At 37.7% G+C, this 21,425-nt stretch overlaps 2 protein-coding genes and 1 long non-coding RNA gene across 3 annotated transcripts; 2 read left to right on the top strand and 1 right to left on the bottom strand.

Moving 5' to 3' along the window:
- On the top strand, positions 1 to 4,381 carry LOC136268571 (uncharacterized). The gene is made up of 3 exons (XM_066063945.1): positions 1 to 269; positions 3,537 to 3,581; positions 3,631 to 4,381. Exons 1-3 carry the CDS (start codon positions 83 to 85, stop codon positions 4,224 to 4,226), a joined length of 828 nt encoding a protein of 275 aa, XP_065920017.1. The 5' UTR covers positions 1 to 82; the 3' UTR covers positions 4,227 to 4,381.
- Positions 4,382 to 7,277: 2,896 nt separating this feature from the next.
- Positions 7,278 to 14,753, top strand: LOC136268262 (vinculin-like). Its single transcript, XM_066063549.1, has 14 exons — positions 7,278 to 7,717; positions 7,770 to 8,016; positions 8,069 to 8,311; positions 8,362 to 8,534; positions 10,617 to 10,788; positions 10,836 to 11,139; positions 11,186 to 11,308; positions 13,227 to 13,341; positions 13,390 to 13,507; positions 13,554 to 13,688; positions 13,740 to 13,840; positions 13,887 to 13,992; positions 14,309 to 14,395; positions 14,446 to 14,753. The coding sequence occupies exons 1-14, from the start codon at positions 7,368 to 7,370 to the stop codon at positions 14,659 to 14,661; spliced, it is 2,490 nt and encodes an 829-aa protein (XP_065919621.1). The 5' UTR covers positions 7,278 to 7,367; the 3' UTR covers positions 14,662 to 14,753.
- Positions 14,754 to 17,068: 2,315 nt separating this feature from the next.
- On the bottom strand, positions 17,069 to 21,417 carry LOC136268816 (uncharacterized). Its single transcript, XR_010707129.1, has 2 exons — positions 17,869 to 21,417; positions 17,069 to 17,819 (listed from the first exon to the last, which is right to left on the bottom strand). It is a non-coding gene; the product is annotated as an uncharacterized lncRNA (long non-coding RNA).
- Between the last annotated feature and the right edge of the window lie 8 nt (positions 21,418 to 21,425).

Genomic DNA, 21,425 nt, shown 5'->3' with positions numbered 1-21,425 from the left:
TAGCTAGGTGATCCGGTTTAGCAATATATTATAGCTACCATCATGTCAGATGAAGCACTGAAAAGAGTTGTGAGGGAATTTTATGCGCATGCAAAAAGGATTCGATTTGTGCGCAGATGTGCTTTTTAAGCTCAAGAGACTGATAAATCACAGTGATCTTCTGGTTAAAAAGCTCCATGAAGTTGCAGACGAGTTAGATTCACATCACTATAATTCTGCCATTGCAAAGGTTACTGGGGGAGCTGCTGGAATTGCAGGAGTTCTGACAGGTCAGACTTCAAGACTGCATGTATATGCATGCCGGCTGTGTGCTATAGCTATATACATATAACCAAGATGAGGCGGTCTATATAGTTATACCTAGGCAGCCAATAAATTATCCGCCCTATATACCCTCAAGCATAATCTACATGCATGCATGCGGACGGGCGGCCCATGTATATTGGTAGCTTTTCAAGCAAAAAAAAAAAAAAAAAGGAAAAAAAGCTTTTCAAGCATTGTTTACCTGCATGGGCACAACCATGCATACAGCAAACTGTCTGGTGGAATTTTCAGCTTGTTTTACGTTGCATGAATATATAACACAAACGTGAAATTTGTCAACTTTTGGTACCACCTCGGGTACCACCTATTAATTCCTCTTATAACTTGGCACATGAACTGACAAGTACATGAGTTATAAGATCTATTATTATAGGGTCACTATTCCAATATAGGGACCTGCAAAGGCTATACCGAAAGCTTGTGTAGCAGCTGCTAGGGAATCAGAACATGTTACCAGGTGCTGACCTGTACAGTATCATGTATATATGCCATATAGCTGCACTGATTGACGGGAAACAGAGAATTTGTTTGGAGTGGCCTAAAACAAGTCACCACCTGGTCTGGCCTGCATGGAATTTATTTTCTGCAGTTTTAGTGACATGTTTCTGCATGACTCCTTGCTATAGACAGGCTTTCAGTGGGTCCCTATAATAGTGCCCATACAGTGGAAATGGATGCTGCCATCCCAGGAAGTAATAATAATATTTTTGTGAGTTACATGGGGGTTGAGCTCATATAGGTATATCCATATATACAAATTATCACAATACATAGTATACCGGCTTTGATCTATATTGTCCCAATTACACTATGCACAGACATTAAAAAAGCACATGCACCATGCACAACACACATATATACAGTACTTACACACACGTGTAGACACACTCACTGCACACACACATGCACATGCAGCCATGCACACATACACATGTGCGCACACGCACACACACACGCACGCACACACACACACACACACACACACACACACACAAAGTCACTACACACACAAAGTCACTACACACATCAAATGAAATGTTATATGTTTATTCTTCTCACAACCCACACTTTGGAATTCACAACTCCCACCACCTGTTATTACAGGAGGCATATGTCATACATTTAGTGGTAGAGCTGAGGTCAAGCATAATAGCAGATGTATGCAATGATTTTTTTTTTTAACAGTGGTCATGTATGTTTATGTCTTTGCTTGTAGGGTGTGAAAGGAATGTAACATAATGATGTCACGTTTTCTTAGAAGATTACTTAAGCCCTTATCAGTCATCATCCAAATCCTAGATCCTGTACAACAATCAAATTAGAACATTACGGAACAGCTAGGAAAACTTTCCCTGTTATAAACTATTGATTATGCTTGCTGACAGTCAAACAAGTTTTTAATAAATTGTGATGTGCTTGTAGCGTATCCACACAAAACAGCCAAGTTATAAAAAATGGTGCGGCTTTAAAAATGAAAAAAGTGAAAGGTGGCAGCCAAGTATGTCAATGCTAATAAATTTTAATAGTGGCTGTGTGCATTCTTAAATTTATTATCATTGCAGCCATTTCTTGGCCACCTCCTTTGATTCTCATTTTTAAATCCGCACCATTTTTTCACAGCTTGGCTGTTTTTGTGCTTCTTGGTACTTTGGCTGACTTTTTACTCACATTTCTTCTTATCTATACAGATACAATGATGATTATTGATGAGACTTATAAATGTATTGTATATGATTTACTTCAATATTATTGTGATACTCTGATAGAGCGCACATTATTTTGAGACCTTCTAATAGAACTATAGGGATGAAATGAATATCAATTTAAGAATCCAAATATTCTTCAAAGTAATGAATGAATTAATGAATCATTCTTTAAGGATTTTCTGTATAATTAGGTGCTCAAAAGGACAAATCACTTTGATAACTACTACAATTTATTATGAAAGTCCTTTACATACATGTCTTTAAAAGATGATGAATTACCGTTTAAAAATGACAGCTTTCAGTTTTTAGAAGTAATTAAATGTGTAATTGTCTGATTTAATGAATAAGAATATTCCTTAACGAACGGATAACGAATATTCGTACTATTCTTTTCAGCCTTAAATAGAACATACATAGAACAATCTATGTAGTATTTCTATTGGTAGATTATAAACTTTAGCTAATTAAGTTGTAGCTGTGATAGAAAGTTTGATTTTTTTTTAATGTGAATACACAGCTCATAACACAGCTCATAACTTCTTGAATATTCATCAGATTCATAGCAAACTTGGCACATGAATTCACTTTTATATGCTCTTCATTTGTGTCAAAGATAGAGGCAATCAAGTTACACATTTGCGTTTTATAGCAATTTTTGCAAAATACATAGCCCCCTACAGCTTAAGAAGAAAATCAAAACTTTGAATGCCCATATCTCACAAATGGTTGGTGCAACTTTGCTGTGTGGCCTACCCTACCTGGCAGACAGCTTTGGAGAAGCTTCACATGTGTGAAAAATGTTGTTTTCTTTTTTCCTGTCACTGAATATACTCACGGTTATGGCACGCTGGCTTTGTTGGCCCCATGACACACTACCATGTGTCTTGATATAGTGGCCTTGTACACTACCATGTGTCTTGATATAGTGGCCTTGTACACTACCGTGTGTCTTGATATAGTGGCCTTGTACACTACCGTGTGTCTTGATATAGTGGCCTTGTAGCAGACGGCTAAGTGGTTTGATGGCTTGCATGGTCATGCATGGTGCAGTACAGCTATATATGTGTCATTCTTGGCTACAACATGTAAGCTAAATAATGTGATGATAATGAAAAAATTATGATGGTAGCAGAGTGAATAATATGTAAAAACATTGGCTTTAACAAACAGTAATGTGAAATGTATCCTTTAATTATTTCAAGAAACAAAGCTAGCAAAATGGAAACAGCAATTTTAGGCTTGCAGATGAAACCATATAATTATTACTAAACCGCAGCTATGTCACACAGCAGTCTTAAATATTAAATATCTTATGTTGTAAAAGGCTCTCGTACTGCCAATACTATACTCCTGCACTCCTGCCATGTTATATAATGATTATCTATATATTCAATAAAAATGCTTGTTTCCCTTATGCTACTATTATTACATTATTAGTCATGTTACTATTATTACATTATTAGTCATGCTACTATTATTACATTATTAGTCTTTTTTCACACACAGCTGCAGGTGGAGCTATTGCTGCAGTAGGAATATTTTTTGCTCCAGGTATTAATGATAAGTTATGTGAATATTGAATGTGATTTACTGTACCCAGTTACTGGTGGTCTCTCATTGTTTGGAGTAGTGGCAGGAGGTGTTACGGCAGCTACTGGGGGAGCTGTTGGAGCTGTAGGTACTGCCACAGTTGTTGGCACTCAGATAGTAAAGAAGAGCCTCAATAATGGCCTCTTTAAGAGAGTTCAACAAGCAATTGATGAATACACTGATTATAGAAAAGGCCTTGCAGAGTCATGGAAGAAGATAGAGACAATGTGCTACAATATTAGTGTAAAGTGTAAAGTGTTTGGTGCAGAGGCAGTATGTAAACTTCTGTGGACATTATTTAAGACTGGTAAAAAAGAAGGCTTGCTTGATGTCAAGTTTTTGCAGAAAGCATTTGAGTTGAGTGTAAAGTATTTTGTCAATCCACTATATTCTACTGCTATTGGTGCAGTAATAGTAGGGTCAGCTGCTGTTGCTTTAAATTTGTATGAATTAGTTGGTTCAGCAATAGTGATCCACGAAAAGCAGCCCCATCCAGCAGCTGTTGAGATACGAGAAAAAACAATTATTGAAGTGCAAACAGAAATACAAGAGTTTACCAAACTTCGAGATCTTCTGGATAAAAGCTGCACTGACATAACTAATTGATATACATGCTTTGTGCATAAATGCACTATATAAACAGAGGATAAGTATATATAACTCCTTTAAACTTTGTTGTAAAACTATATGGTTAGTGTATTTTCTTGTATACATGCAATTGTTAGCTACATTTTAGAAAAGGGTAACTGAGTTAGCTGAAATTTGATGTGTAAACAAATAGCATGCATGTGACTTCTCTATTAGACACAATAGCTGTCCATTGCATTTGCAGCCAGCGAGCTATATCTCTTATGGCACTTCTTTTTGTGTTTGGATGGGAAAAAATCAGTTAAGTAATATTCTGGGCATATATTATATTCCCAGTCTGCGTGCAAGTATTGAGCTCACTGCTTAGAAGTGCTACAAAGGTTTGACAAAGAGTGTTAAGGCATGTGTGATTATGTCACAGTATTTGATTGATAGTGACCGTCCGATTGAAACAATAAGAAATGTAAAATGGTGTGATCCTCAGTCACATGCAACCACAGAATAGTGTTATCCATGTGGACAGGCAAGGAATGAAATGCAATCGGTAGACTACTTAATATTGATTAGTTCAGTTTGGGTCTGGAGATAGCTACTCACCGCATTTCCACACCATAAATATTCTCTGAGAGGCTTAAATATTAGATGTATATTTTGCAGTAGTTTCCAGTATTTGTTGTACATAGGCAACAAAATACAACAGGTTCTTAGAATGTTGATAATAGCCAGGTGCATTCACTTCCAGTGTTTCACAAAAATTGGGAATATGTCAAAACAATCAAGTTCTGCTAACAGTTGTTGGTATTCTGCTTGCAGGAATTATATAGTAGCTGACTGGAGATGGTGGTCAGAATCCAAAGGGCATGCATGTCAACTCTGACAATGGAGCTAGCAGTGTTGTGGATAAAAAATATACAGTCGCAATGATAGCTGTTGGAATCGTTGCTGGAGGAGACTTGCTAGCTTGTATACATAAGTTCTGCAAGTTGGCATAAACCTTAACAAATGGCAGGTCAGAGAAAATATCATTGCCAAAACGTGTAGCACTGAGTCATGCTAATATGTGTATCTGTGTTGTGACAGAGCAAGTGAGAAAATTTAGTTTTAGCACAGTCTGTATATAGGAGGACACTTAACCTACAGTCTATTTAAGGGTGTTATATTTGAATTTCTTTGAAAAGTTAGCATCAAATGGCCTGGCTTTGAATGAGACATGTGTACTTCCTCCAATAGTCTCGATGGATGAATACAAATAAGCATGCCTGATGGAATTATCTTCAAAGCCAAAATTAATGTTCAGACACAGCAGAAAGCATAAAAGACAAGATAAGCACCAAAGAAAATATCCCATGTGATCACTGCAGGAAAGTCTTACCTTGCCATGCACAACTCCTGCAAGATATCTGACTACAATATTGATGGTCACATTACTTGAAGGAGAATATACATAAACCAGGTGTGGATGGAGATGAGGATGTACTTATCCTTGTGAGAGTAGACAAAATCTACTACCACAGTGGGAGAAATAAAAGAACATTTAAAAAAAAAATAGAATATACGCATAGTTCCCCACTAAAAGATATAATTTTTGCACATTGGGACAAGCACAGGAACACTGCAGCAGTGATGTAACACTGTTTCATAATCTACTAAAGGCTTCATACAATCAGAACCAAATGAGTAATTTATTGTGCTAAGATGTTTCAGACTCAGATGCTTCCAAGTATGATCATTTTTTATATGTATACAGCAAAATAATATGGCCAAAAGGCTTTATTGAAAACATCAACGCTTTGTCATCCCATTGCATCTTCACCCCATTCTTGTTCTGCCACAGCCTACCATTAATTCATTCCTTTTCTCTTTTTTGGTAACACACCATTTATCTGCACAAGATCTCATTTTAATATTCTATCATGATGCATTTCAACATGTTGTTAAGAGTAATATTTTTGGTACCACGTAACATTTTGTGTGTGCTTTTTGTTTGTAAATATGTTTTCTATAATATTGTTTGTGTGCTTTTGTGTTTTGTATGCAGATATGTAAGGTGTTGGGGAAACACCCTTGTGCAGGCTTAGCCTTTTGGTGCTACCCCTTCCTATTAGATAATGAATAAATAAATGTTCAAATGATGTATATAGCAAACTGTGTCAAGATATGCACACTATAAATATCCATGTTGTCAGGGGCCAACTACCAGTTATAAAGTTGTATGGCAGCTTTATATCTGTTGTACATGCATGTGTCCATCTCTTCCAGACAGTGTACTCCATGGTATTTTTAACTATAAGTGATTATAAAGAAGGGAGGGGCATGCTTTACCTATCCTGGTGAAAAACAAGTTTGGGGAAGTTGCAGTATACAACTTGATTGACATTGTTAGTTTTAGCTTTTATCAACTTTAAGCCAGTCATGCAAATATCCTGTAGCTTAACAACTGTACAACATCATTCATTCATGCTGTTCTCCTTGTATGTATGTCGCATACTGGTGTTGACAATTCGGAATGAAAACAAGTTGACAATATACATTATAGTAAGTAACATTAACTTTTAGTGGCTAATGTTAAAGGTAAACATGTTAGCATTTTGGTGGACTACCAATACTTGTTCTTGCTCTTTCAATGATGTCCACCATTGATGAGGTACTTGCTGATTTGTCTATCCGTCTCAGTCCCTTCTTACCGACTGGAGCTCTCACAGACTCCATGTTACGACGATGATACAAATTCTTCTTCCAGCTTAGGGCTAAAGCTACTGCTTCTAAGTCTTCTGGATCATCTGAAGGTTTCAGTCCCTACAGTAAGTACTATACAGTGAGCAGTTGACTATCTTACAAATTGTTACCTTCATACAGGCTGCTTCAGCTTCCCTCATTGTCTTGATCACAGCCTCCATCAAGTTCTGAGCATTCTTCACTAACATCACATCTGCCTGTAATGTATTGTACTAACATTTCTCCACTATCCCACTATATGACTAGCTAGAACCCATATAACTGCAGGGAGCTAGGATCTTAAGAGTCAGCTTGTGATATGAAGCCCTTTTAATAGTGGAATTAAATAAAAACAAATGTTCTTTATCATATGGTGAACACTCTCATGGTTACAGTAAGAGTTACGTCACTGGGGATGCTGAAACACAAACAGCATTACCAAGAATGAGGGACCAGAACTTACAAACACAAGTTGATCATCAGGTTTCCTACTCTGCTTATCCTGTTATGGTTGATGCATCTAGTTCTACCACTAACCTGTTTGACCAGACACACTGTACAGTGGCACTACAGACAGACACTGACCTCCTCACTGATGCTAGTATTAATATTGACCCTCATGGCCCCTACGCTGCCTATGTGTTACCTGGTCAACGACTAGTCTCTGCTGTACTTGGTGGAGATGCTGAAATTGCTGAAGAGCAGATTAGTGAGGTTCAGTCTCGTGTTAACAAACTAGTAGAAATGGGACACCAAATTGTAACTACCTGCCCTGAAGACGGTCATTTGATACGGTAAGTGTTTCTAATACTTTGGTGTATTGGACTATTCTATTCTTTTTCACAGGGAAATACGTGATACCATCTCAAGTGTTAATCAACTTACAAAATTGTTAATAGCTCAAGCCGTAGATCTGTTGTCAGATTCTCAAGATCTTTCCAAAGCCGAACAACTCAAGGAGACTGGTAGGGAATGGGCAGATTCTGTACAAGCATTAGCAGCTGCAGTGGAGAAGGGTAGTCAACCATGGGGAAAACCTCCATCTCGTTTGGCTGCAGAAGCTGCCAAAGGAGGAAGCCAGTTAGAATATGAAGTAAGACGACTACTTGTTAACACTATTAGACAGTAATTCACACTTTCCTTAGATCAAACATGTCAACCATCAAACTGAACAATTAGTAGATGTTGCGATGACAACAGTTCAAGCAATTGAGGCAGATAAGAAACAACATGGTGCAGATACAACCAACCATATACAAATAGTTAGAGTGACGGCATCAGAAATAGCCAAACTAGCTCCAGTATTGATTAAGACTGCAAGAGAAGCATCATCTAATCGATCATCAATGGAAAGCCTCAACTTGATTTCTCAAGAATGGGCCACCAATGTGAGTATACCCATTACCCTGTCCCTCACTGTATTCAGTTGTTACTACAGGCTAAACTGTTAGTACATAGTGTGGATGCCATCACTGACCCTCCCACCTCAACAGTTGACTATCTTGCTATCTCAGCTAAGAGTGGTGACCCACAATTGTTTGCTGACCAAGTTAATAACATTCAAACTCTGACAGCCACTCTACAAGAAATTGCTCACAATGCTACCATGGGGTAAGTCTAGACTGACCAGCTGTTGAAATACTCTAATAGAACATACAAAGATAGTATTTTCAATTTTAAAAAAATGAAGTAGGGATCTATGCAATAAAAAGTAATGAAACAAGAGCTGAATGATGGTATTACAGCATAGCTCGGTGGGAAAGTCCCTACTTTGGCACTGAATAAAATAATTGCTACAGCTAATGTGCCAAAGTAGGGACTTTCCCACTAAGTTATGCTGTAATACCATCATTCATCTCTTGTTTCATTACTTTTTATTGCATAGATCCCTACTTCATTTTTTTAAATTAACAATTTTAAAAAAAATACTTGTAGCTCAGGGACTGTTCTATTAGAATATCATAAATGCATGACTGCTGTATTAGAGTATCTCCAGTCAGACAAGGGGTGTACAGCTAGCTACACCAATAAAGCCTTGTTTTCTGTTTAACAAATAGTTAGATTGTGAAGGAGTGTGGTCTCCGTACTCTATCGCAATTAGTCAACCTAGATGGGTGTAGTCACAAACCTATCGCGAATTAGTCTGGCGGTGCCCGCTCTTTTGCATGGCGCATATCCCAATAGCAAAGTTGCAGATATCTAGCTAGTGTACCTCTTATAGTAGCGCCAGGACTGAAGCACTTCAAAAATCCAGCTCTGAAATAATTCTGTGGCGTCTAAATGTACTACTGAAAGAAAGTGTTGATACGGAAAATTAATGCCTCAATATGGTTTCATTGGAAGAAGAAGAAGACAAGCAGCCTGATTGAAGATAAAAGAAAAGACAAGGGGGCTTACACTCATCGGAACCCCAAAAGGCACATCCCACTGGTGAGTTTGTTATTGTGATGTAAAATGGTGACCTTGCACTGCTTTGTTTAGTCTCTAGCCTTGCGACTCTGGTCAGGCAGTGAGGCAGTGAGGCTAAAATTTGAGTTTTGGTGATTTTTTAAAATTCTATATCCAGCCACCTGTTAGCATTTTGTTTTATATTGTATATCATATGAACTAGTACTATTCCGTAATGGTGATTTTCGTCACGTAAGATGTTTCTAGGGTGCTTTTCAAAGGCGGAATTTTGGGCAGGGCGTGAAATTTTCAGCCCGATCCCTACTTAAACGGTACTACCGTGCCGTTTGATAGCCAATACAGTAGTACCTTCATTATCATAATGGAGTAAGTGTATGCTCTATTAGAGTACTGTAGAGTCCAGTTGTTAAGTGTACGTGCTTATCAACCTAACTTTATTATAAACAGATTAGGAAATGAGCTTAAACAAATTCACTTATAGTATGGAGTGGTGAGGTGTTCTGATAATGGGGAGATGTTCTGCTAGTGGGGAGATGTTCTGATAGTGGGGAGATGTTCTGATAATGGTGAGGTGTTCTGATAATGGGGAGATGTTCTGATAATGGGGAGGTGTTCTGATAATGGGGAAATGTTCTGATAATGGGGAGATGTTCTGATAATGGTGAGGTGTTCTGATAATGGGGAGATGTTCTGATAATGGGGAGGTGTTCTGATAATGGGGAAATGTTCTGATAATGGGGAGATGTTCTGATAATGGTGAGGTGTTCTGATAATGGGGAGATGTTCTGATAATGGGGAGATGTTCTGATAATGGGGAAATGTTCTGATAATGGTGAGGTGTTCTGATAATGGGGAGATGTTCTGATAATGGGGAGGTGTTCTGATAATGGGGAAATGTTCTGATAATGGTGAGGTGTTCTGATAATGGGGAGATGTTCTGATAATGGGGAGGTGTTCTGATAATGGGGAGGTGTTCTGATAATGGGGAGGTGTTCTGATAATGGGAAGGTGTTCTGATAATGGGGAGGTGTTCTGATAATGGGGAAATGTTCTGATAGTGGGGAGATGTTCTGATAATGGTGAGGTGTTCTGATAATGGGGAGATGTTCTGATAATGGGGAGGTGTTCTGATAATGGGGAGATGTTCTGATAATGGGGAGGTGTTCTGATAATGGGGAGATGTTCTGATAATGGGGAAATGTTCTGATAATGGGGGCGTTCTGATAATGGGGAGGTGTTCTAATGTCATTTATACAACTAGTATATTGTGTTATTGATGATCAGGTGTTCAGACCCAGAACTGATCAAGATAGTAACCGTCACTGGTCATAAGATTGAGAAGCTCTCAGCTCAACTCGTAGAATGTGCTAAGGAAATGACAAAGGCATCGGACGCTACTGAACACGACACAGCATCAGAACAATTCACACTTGTGAAACACAAGTGGAACTCTAATGTAAGCCACTACCTTAATTGAAGTCACATGTTATTCACTTCTCATAGCTCCAACTACTTACCACACATGTTGATGACCTGATCAGCAGGATGGCCGCTCCTCTTAGTAAACTAGTTGGAATTGCTGTGGCTATCAGTAAAACAGAGTCAGAGACAACAAAACAACATCTGATGAATCAGTTTGCTGCAATATCAGATCATCTCTCACAACACGTTGGTGTTCTTGAGACAACATTTGACCAAACAGTTTTAAGTGTACACAAAGATAGCACAGTTAATAGCGCTGGTGCTTCAATTAAGATCCTCAGGAAACTAACACCTCACTCAATAGCAGCTGCTAGATCCTTAACAGGTCAGATGAGAACTGTTTAACATGTGTGTATCATTGTATTGTACAGATGACCAGAGCTTAGCTGTAGTTGAACACTTTCAACACTTGAGGAGACAGTGGGCAGCAAAGGCTCAGTCCCTATACACACAACTGATCAGTATTACTAGTGTGGATATGACACCAGTACTGGGTATGGCTATTAGTGCTACTTTATAGTATTACTACTTTTTAGCAGTTACACTGTAACATCTTATCTTTTAAAATTCTGAAAACTATACCAACAGATCAGGTCTTTGACAGTGAAATGACACAATCTACACATTTAAAATTTCATGTGGAAAACAAAATAATGATGTTTGGTGCTACGCTTATTGTCCTTGTTGTGGTGGGCTTGCATATATGAGCAAACTTAAAGGAGAGAATAGGAACCCTTTGCTAACAGTTGTCGGCAAAGTACATGACTATGATTTAATTCAGTTTAAATTTTTGCAAGGGTTGTTTGAAGTTTTTCTCACCTGTGCTTTGCCTCATAAAACAAGACAACTTTTTGTGTGGGTAAATGAACAACATCCACTGAATTACTTTTTGTTTTCTACTTTTGTGTATACTTTCCAGAGTGTAATATCCTCTCAACAGCTTGTCAGTGATAATGCTTTAATCACAATGTCAAAAAAAACATCCTAATTATAATTTTAAAATGAAGTAGGGATCTATGTAATAAGCAAGAGATGAATGATGGTATTACAGCATAGCTTGGTGGGAAAGTCCCTACTTTCGCATTGAACAATATTATAGCTAATTTGCCAAAATAGGGACTTTCCCACTGAGCTATTACTGTAATACCATCTCTGGTTTCACTACTTTTTATTGCATAGATCTCTACTTCATATTTATTACTAGTTTTAGTTTTTGTTGTGGCACAGCTAGCTACAGTGTAACTTGTGACTGTTCTATTAGAATATCACACATGACTGTTGTATTAGAGTATCTTGAATCAGCCGAGGGGTGTGCAGTTAGCTAGACCAATAAGGGGTGAGGTCATCTTGTTTACTGTTATGTAAATAGCTAGATTGTTAAGAGGTGTGGTCTCTGCACTCTATCACTATTAGTCCACCTGGATCTTTATTTGATTCCTTCCTCTTGTTTGTGGGACCTTTGGTGTCTGGTCTCCATTTGCTCTCTCCAGCCTTTTTTTCGATAGCTGACAGATCTACAGTTAGAAATGGTTTGCCACCAAAAGATTGCTAGAAGACAATTGCTGTAGCAACTTTCTGTAACCCTAAAGCCAGGATAATTCTTCGCCAGTATGCTCTCTCCTCAGAGGATGATTTAGATTTCGGTTAAGTAACATAATGCTTGTTTGCAAGTACAGTAGGCTAGTCTGGGTAGTGTAGTTGTTTTCTTTGTAGTAGGTATATAAGTTTCTGTATACTTAAATTTATGGTACTTATTTGATGGGTGTGGTCATGAAGCTATCGCAAACGGGATCCCAATCGTGAAGTTGCAGATACCTAGCTAGTATTACTCTTATAGTAGCACTGGGACTGAAGCGCTTTTGAAATCCAGCTCTGAAATAGTTCTGTGGTGTCTATTAAATATGCTGCTGAAAGAAAGTGTTGATATGGAAAATTAATGCCTCGGTATGGTTTCATTGGATGAAGAAGAAGACAAGTAGCCTGATTGAAGATAAAAGAAACGACAAGGCACAGAGGGCTTACACTCGTCAGAACCCCAAAAGGCACATCCCACTGGTGAGTTTGTTATTGTGGTGTAAAATGGTGCTTGCAACTGCGATCAGGCAGTGAGTGAGTGAGGCAGGCAGCAGACCAAGTTTCTAGTTTTGGCGATTTAAAAAAAATTCTATATCCGGTCAATGGTAAGTGCTTTCTTGTTTTAATTTTTAATGCAGTATTTCATGTTAAATGGACTAATATTATTCCATAAAGGTGGTTTTCGTGGCATAAGATGTTCTTATATTAAGGGGATTTAATCTAAGTAGGGATCCCCCCAAAAATGATACATGCCGCCTAAAATGCTGCCTTCAAAAATCATCCTAGAGACAGCTATGTGGTATAATTGTGTTACATTTAGTGTACTATCTTGTATAGCTGCATTTGAGGATATGATTGGTGTCAGTTTGACAAATGGGACCACTTCTTCACCCATGCCAAGGGCACAATCTAGTGCTGACATGTATAATGCCTCACCAGCCCCTAGAACCCGGTATGTGTATATATCTTATCGTGTCACGTATATAATATTGTGCAATAGTCCATATAGTCAAGCTGACACAAGTGAGGTAGTGAAGAGGAAATCCCACTCATCTACAGAAAGACCAATAACCATAGCCGTACCACAAGAGGCCACTCCATCGTTCAATTCTATCACTGTAAGTGTCCATTTATATCTGATGGTTAAGTAACTGTCGTGTATAGGCCGCAGCTTTGAATTTACATCAGGAAGCTGACCAGTTTATGTCAGAAGGAAATCCTATAATATCAACTGCCAAGGAAATGTCAGATCACATGAGGCACTTAGCAGAATACAGTAAGGGACGAGGGATCATTGAGGTTTGTGGTATACAATGCACTAAATGATTTGTTGATTGTAAACTGTTGTAGACTAAAGAGCAGATGATTGATGCAGCCAAAGAGATAGCCTCTAGTGCTAGAGTCATCGTAGACTATGCTAAGAAGATTGCCCAACAGTGTACAGACTCTAGGTAACTGATCACATTACAACATATAGCTAATTGTAATTCTTTGTAGGATGAAATACACTTTAGAGCAAAGTGCTGAGCTTATACCCACACTGGGTACTCAACTGACCATCATTGCAACAGTGAAGGCATCTTCAGCTCCTAGTGATATTTCAGTTAGTATATTATACTCTAGCCTGTTTGTTGTGTTCACTAGAGCCCCTTTGAATATTGAAGAGATGAACACGTGTTTTCTCCCAATACTGTGTTGGAGTAAATTTCATGTTAACATATTTGCTGCTACATTTTTGTTCCCAATATAGAGATTTTTAAAGCATCATAACTTGCTCGTTCTTGTTTTTATTTAATTCCACTATTAAAAGGGCTTCATATCACAAGCTGACTCTTAAGATCCTAGCTCCCTGCAGTTATATGGGTTCTAGCTAGTCATATAGTGGGATAGTGGAGAAATGTTAGTACAATACATTACAGGCAGATGTGATGTTAGTGAAGAATGCTCAGAACTTGATGGAGGCTGTGATCAAGACAATGAGGGAAGCTGAAGCAGCCTGTATGAAGGTAACAATTTGTAAGATAGTCAACTGCTCACTGTATAGTACTTACTGTAGGGACTGAAACCTTCAGATGATCCAGAAGACTTAGAAGCAGTAGCTTTAGCCCTAAGCTGGAAGAAGAATTTGTATCATCGTCGTAACATGGAGTCTGTGAGAGCTCCAGTCGGTAAGAAGGGACTGAGACGGATAGACAAATCAGCAAGTACCTCATCAATGGTGGACATCATTGAAAGAGCAAGAACAAGTATTGGTAGTCCACCAAAATGCTAACATGTTTACCTTTAACATTAGCCACTAAAAGTTAATGTTACTTACTATAATGTATATTGTCAACTTGTTTTCATTCCGAATTGTCAACACCAGTATGCGACATACATACAAGGAGAACAGCATGAATGAATGATGTTGTACAGTTGTTAAGCTACAGGATATTTGCATGACTGGCTTAAAGTTGATAAAAGCTAAAACTAACAATGTCAATCAAGTTGTATACTGCAACTTCCCCAAACTTGTTTTTCACCAGGATAGGTAAAGCATGCCCCTCCCTTCTTTATAATCACTTATAGTTAAAAATACCATGGAGTACACTGTCTGGAAGAGATGGACACATGCATGTACAACAGATATAAAGCTGCCATACAACTTTATAACTGGTAGTTGGCCCCTGACAACATGGATATTTATAGTGTGCATATCTTGACACAGTTTGCTATATACATCATTTGAACATTTATTTATTCATTATCTAATAGGAAGGGGTAGCACCAAAAGGCTAAGCCTGCACAAGGGTGTTTCCCCAACACCTTACATATCTGCATACAAAACACAAAAGCACACAAACAATATTATAGAAAACATATTTACAAACAAAAAGCACACACAAAATGTTACGTGGTACCAAAAATATTACTCTTAACAACATGTTGAAATGCATCATGATAGAATATTAAAATGAGATCTTGTGCAGATAAATGGTGTGTTACCAAAAAAGAGAAAAGGAATGAATTAATGGTAGGCTGTGGCAGAACAAGAATGGGGTGAAGATGCAATGGGATGACAAAGCGTTGATGTTTTCAATAAAGCCTTTTGGCCATATTATTTTGCTGTATACATATAAAAAATGATCATACTTGGAAGCATCTGAGTCTGAAACATCTTAGCACAATAAATTACTCATTTGGTTCTGATTGTATGAAGCCTTTAGTAGATTATGAAACAGTGTTACATCACTGCTGCAGTGTTCCTGTGCTTGTCCCAATGTGCAAAAATTATATCTTTTAGTGGGGAACTATGCGTATATTCTATTTTTTTTTTAAATGTTCTTTTATTTCTCCCACTGTGGTAGTAGATTTTGTCTACTCTCACAAGGATAAGTACATCCTCATCTCCATCCACACCTGGTTTATGTATATTCTCCTTCAAGTAATGTGACCATCAATATTGTAGTCAGATATCTTGCAGGAGTTGTGCATGGCAAGGTAAGACTTTCCTGCAGTGATCACATGGGATATTTTCTTTGGTGCTTATCTTGTCTTTTATGCTTTCTGCTGTGTCTGAACATTAATTTTGGCTTTGAAGATAATTCCATCAGGCATGCTTATTTGTATTCATCCATCGAGACTATTGGAGGAAGTACACATGTCTCATTCAAAGCCAGGCCATTTGATGCTAACTTTTCAAAGAAATTCAAATATAACACCCTTAAATAGACTGTAGGTTAAGTGTCCTCCTATATACAGACTGTGCTAAAACTAAATTTTCTCACTTGCTCTGTCACAACACAGATACACATATTAGCATGACTCAGTGCTACACGTTTTGGCAATGATATTTTCTCTGACCTGCCATTTGTTAAGGTTTATGCCAACTTGCAGAACTTATGTATACAAGCTAGCAAGTCTCCTCCAGCAACGATTCCAACAGCTATCATTGCGACTGTATATTTTTTATCCACAACACTGCTAGCTCCATTGTCAGAGTTGACATGCATGCCCTTTGGATTCTGACCACCATCTCCAGTCAGCTACTATATAATTCCTGCAAGCAGAATACCAACAACTGTTAGCAGAACTTGATTGTTTTGACATATTCCCAATTTTTGTGAAACACTGGAAGTGAATGCACCTGGCTATTATCAACATTCTAAGAACCTGTTGTATTTTGTTGCCTATGTACAACAAATACTGGAAACTACTGCAAAATATACATCTAATATTTAAGCCTCTCAGAGAATATTTATGGTGTGGAAATGCGGTGAGTAGCTATCTCCAGACCCAAACTGAACTAATCAATATTAAGTAGTCTACCGATTGCATTTCATTCCTTGCCTGTCCACATGGATAACACTATTCTGTGGTTGCATGTGACTGAGGATCACACCATTTTACATTTCTTATTGTTTCAATCGGACGGTCACTATCAATCAAATACTGTGACATAATCACACATGCCTTAACACTCTTTGTCAAACCTTTGTAGCACTTCTAAGCAGTGAGCTCAATACTTGCACGCAGACTGGGAATATAATATATGCCCAGAATATTACTTAACTGATTTTTTCCCATCCAAACACAAAAAGAAGTGCCATAAGAGATATAGCTCGCTGGCTGCAAATGCAATGGACAGCTATTGTGTCTAATAGAGAAGTCACATGCATGCTATTTGTTTACACATCAAATTTCAGCTAACTCAGTTACCCTTTTCTAAAATGTAGCTAACAATTGCATGTATACAAGAAAATACACTAACCATATAGTTTTACAACAAAGTTTAAAGGAGTTATATATACTTATCCTCTGTTTATATAGTGCATTTATGCACAAAGCATGTATATCAATTAGTTATGTCAGTGCAGCTTTTATCCAGAAGATCTCGAAGTTTGGTAAACTCTTGTATTTCTGTTTGCACTTCAATAATTGTTTTTTCTCGTATCTCAACAGCTGCTGGATGGGGCTGCTTTTCGTGGATCACTATTGCTGAACCAACTAATTCATACAAATTTAAAGCAACAGCAGCTGACCCTACTATTACTGCACCAATAGCAGTAGAATATAGTGGATTGACAAAATACTTTACACTCAACTCAAATGCTTTCTGCAAAAACTTGACATCAAGCAAGCCTTCTTTTTTACCAGTCGTAAATAATGTCCACAGAAGTTTACATACTGCCTCTGCACCAAACACTTTACACTTTACACTAATATTGTAGCACATTGTCTCTATCTTCTTCCATGACTCTGCAAGGCCTTTTCTATAATCAGTGTATTCATCAATTGCTTGTTGAACTCTCTTAAAGAGGCCATTATTGAGGCTCTTCTTTACTATCTGAGTGCCAACAACTGTGGCAGTACCTACAGCTCCAACAGCTCCCCCAGTAGCTGCCGTAACACCTCCTGCCACTACTCCAAACAATGAGAGACCACCAGTAACTGGGTACAGTAAATCACATTCAATATTCACATAACTTATCATTAATACCTGGAGCAAAAAATATTCCTACTGCAGCAATAGCTCCACCTGCAGCTGTGTGTGAAAAAAGACTAATAATGTAATAATAGTAGCATGACTAATAATGTAATAATAGTAACATGACTAATAATGTAATAATAGTAGCATAAGGGAAACAAGCATTTTTATTGAATATATAGATAATCATTATATAACATGGCAGGAGTGCAGGAGTATAGTATTGGCAGTACGAGAGCCTTTTACAACATAAGATATTTAATATTTAAGACTGCTGTGTGACATAGCTGCGGTTTAGTAATAATTATATGGTTTCATCTGCAAGCCTAAAATTGCTGTTTCCATTTTGCTAGCTTTGTTTCTTGAAATAATTAAAGGATACATTTCACATTACTGTTTGTTAAAGCCAATGTTTTTACATATTATTCACTCTGCTACCATCATAATTTTTTCATTATCATCACATTATTTAGCTTACATGTTGTAGCCAAGAATGACACATATATAGCTGTACTGCACCATGCATGACCATGCAAGCCATCAAACCACTTAGCCGTCTGCTACAAGGCCACTATATCAAGACACACGGTAGTGTACAAGGCCACTATATCAAGACACACGGTAGTGTACAAGGCCACTATATCAAGACACATGGTAGTGTACAAGGCCACTATATCAAGACACATGGTAGTGTGTCATGGGGCCAACAAAGCCAGCGTGCCATAACCGTGAGTATATTCAGTGACAGGAAAAAAGAAAACAACATTTTTCACACATGTGAAGCTTCTCCAAAGCTGTCTGCCAGGTAGGGTAGGCCACACAGCAAAGTTGCACCAACCATTTGTGAGATATGGGCATTCAAAGTTTTGATTTTCTTCTTAAGCTGTAGGGGGCTATGTATTTTGCAAAAATTGCTATAAAACGCAAATGTGTAACTTGATTGCCTCTATCTTTGACACAAATGAAGAGCATATAAAAGTGAATTCATGTGCCAAGTTTGCTATGAATCTGATGAATATTCAAGAAGTTATGAGCTGTGTTATGAGCTGTGTATTCACATTAAAAAAAAATCAAACTTCTATCACAGCTACAACTTAATTAGCTAAAGTTTATAATCTACCAATAGAAATACTACATAGATTGTTCTATGTATGTTCTATTTAAGGCTGAAAAGAATAGTACGAATATTCGTTATCCGTTCGTTAAGGAATATTCTTATTCATTAAATCAGACAATTACACATTTAATTACTTCTAAAAACTGAAAGCTGTCATTTTTAAACGGTAATTCATCATCTTTTAAAGACATGTATGTAAAGGACTTTCATAATAAATTGTAGTAGTTATCAAAGTGATTTGTCCTTTTGAGCACCTAATTATACAGAAAATCCTTAAAGAATGATTCATTAATTCATTCATTACTTTGAAGAATATTTGGATTCTTAAATTGATATTCATTTCATCCCTATAGTTCTATTAGAAGGTCTCAAAATAATGTGCGCTCTATCAGAGTATCACAATAATATTGAAGTAAATCATATACAATACATTTATAAGTCTCATCAATAATCATCATTGTATCTGTATAGATAAGAAGAAATGTGAGTAAAAAGTCAGCCAAAGTACCAAGAAGCACAAAAACAGCCAAGCTGTGAAAAAATGGTGCGGATTTAAAAATGAGAATCAAAGGAGGTGGCCAAGAAATGGCTGCAATGATAATAAATTTAAGAATGCACACAGCCACTATTAAAATTTATTAGCATTGACATACTTGGCTGCCACCTTTCACTTTTTTCATTTTTAAAGCCGCACCATTTTTTATAACTTGGCTGTTTTGTGTGGATACGCTACAAGCACATCACAATTTATTAAAAACTTGTTTGACTGTCAGCAAGCATAATCAATAGTTTATAACAGGGAAAGTTTTCCTAGCTGTTCCGTAATGTTCTAATTTGATTGTTGTACAGGATCTAGGATTTGGATGTGACTGATAAGGGCTTAAGTAATCTTCTAAGAAAACGTGACATCATTATGTTACATTCCTTTCACACCCTACAAGCAAAGACATAAACATACATGACCACTGTTAAAAAAAAAAAAAATCATTGCATACATCTGCTATTATGCTTGACCTCAGCTCTACCACTAAATGTATGACATATGCCTCCTGTAATAACAGGTGGTGGGAGTTGTGAATTCCAAAGTGTGGGTTGTGAGAAGAATAAACATATAACATTTCATTTGATGTGTGTAGTGACTTTGTGTGTGTAGTGACTTTGTGTGTGTGTGTGTGTGTGTGTGTGTGCGTGCGTGTGTGTGTGCGTGTGCGCACATGTGTATGTGTGCATGGCTGCATGTGCATGTGTGTGTGCAGTGAGTGTGTCTACACGTGTGTGTAAGTACTGTATATATGTGTGTTGTGCATGGTGCATGTGCTTTTTTAATGTCTGTGCATAGTGTAATTGGGACAATATAGATCAAAGCCGGTATACTATGTATTGTGATAATTTGTATATATGGATATACCTATATGAGCTCAACCCCCATGTAACTCACAAAAATATTATTATTACTTCCTGGGATGGCAGCATCCATTTCCACTGTATGGGCACTATTATAGGGACCCACTGAAAGCCTGTCCATAGCAAGGAGTCATGCAGAAACATGTCACTAAAACTGCAGAAAATAAATTCCATGCAGGCCAGATCAGGTGGTGACTTGTTTTAGGCCACTCCAAACAAATTCTCTGTTTCCCGTCAATCAGTGCAGCTATATGGCATATATACATGATACTGTACAGGTCAGCACCTGGTAACATGTTCTGATTCCCTAGCAGCTGCTACACAAGCTTTCGGTATAGCCTTTGCAGGTCCCTATATTGGAATAGTGACCCTATAATAATAGATCTTATAACTCATGTACTTGTCAGTTCATGTGCCAAGTTATAAGAGGAATTAATAGGTGGTACCCGAGGTGGTACCAAAAGTTGACAAATTTCACGTTTGTGTTATATATTCATGCAACGTAAAACAAGCTGAAAATTCCACCAGACAGTTTGCTGTATGCATGGTTGTGCCCATGCAGGTAAACAATGCTTGAAAAGCTTTTTTTTTTTTTCTTTTTTTTTTTTGCTTGAAAAGCTACCAATATACATGGGCCGCCCGTCCGCATGCATGCATGTAGATTATGCTTGAGGGTATATAGGGCGGATAATTTATTGGCTGCCTAGGTATAACTATATAGACCGCCTCATCTTGGTTATATGTATATAGCTATAGCACACAGCCGGCATGCATATACATGCAGTCTTGAAGTCTGACCTGCACTATGCCCATGCAGTGTCTCCCTTTTGCATTGTCAGTTCTTAATTCTATTGCTGATCGTACCACCACCACCCGTAGTGGCATTTCTGTGATTTCACCTAAAGAAATCTACTTCAACAACACTCTCAGTGTCAGTTTGTTTATGGGTGAATAATGCCCGAATGATTTTAAGGTATTGGGCTCTGCAAGGTAGTGATGATGACTCAAGTTTCCCCTTTCCCAGTAGTTGTATTTTATTCGTTGTGAT

Source organism: Dysidea avara, chromosome 10, assembly GCF_963678975.1.
Source record: "Dysidea avara chromosome 10, odDysAvar1.4, whole genome shotgun sequence".
NCBI classification, from domain to species: Eukaryota; Metazoa; Porifera; class Demospongiae; order Dictyoceratida; family Dysideidae; genus Dysidea; species Dysidea avara.
Note: the sequence above shows the minus strand (reverse complement) of the source record. Positions and strands in the feature narration are given on the sequence as shown.

Bases quoted from the DNA above. Each gene is read 5' to 3' on its own strand.
- LOC136268571 (XM_066063945.1), top strand. From the start codon at position 83: ATGCGCATGCAAAAAGGATTCGATTTGTGCGCAGATGTGCTTTTTAAG. The intron at 270-3,536 runs GTCAGACTTCAA...TTTCACACACAG, and splicing joins AATTGCAGGAGTTCTGACAG to CTGCAGGTGGAGCTATTGCT. The intron at 3,582-3,630 runs GTATTAATGATA...TACTGTACCCAG, and splicing joins AGGAATATTTTTTGCTCCAG to TTACTGGTGGTCTCTCATTG.
- LOC136268262 (XM_066063549.1), top strand. From the start codon at position 7,368: ATGAGGGACCAGAACTTACAAACACAAGTTGATCATCAGGTTTCCTAC. The intron at 8,312-8,361 runs GTGAGTATACCC...TTGTTACTACAG, and splicing joins CTCAAGAATGGGCCACCAAT to GCTAAACTGTTAGTACATAG. The intron at 13,841-13,886 runs GTAACTGATCAC...AATTCTTTGTAG, and splicing joins CAACAGTGTACAGACTCTAG to GATGAAATACACTTTAGAGC.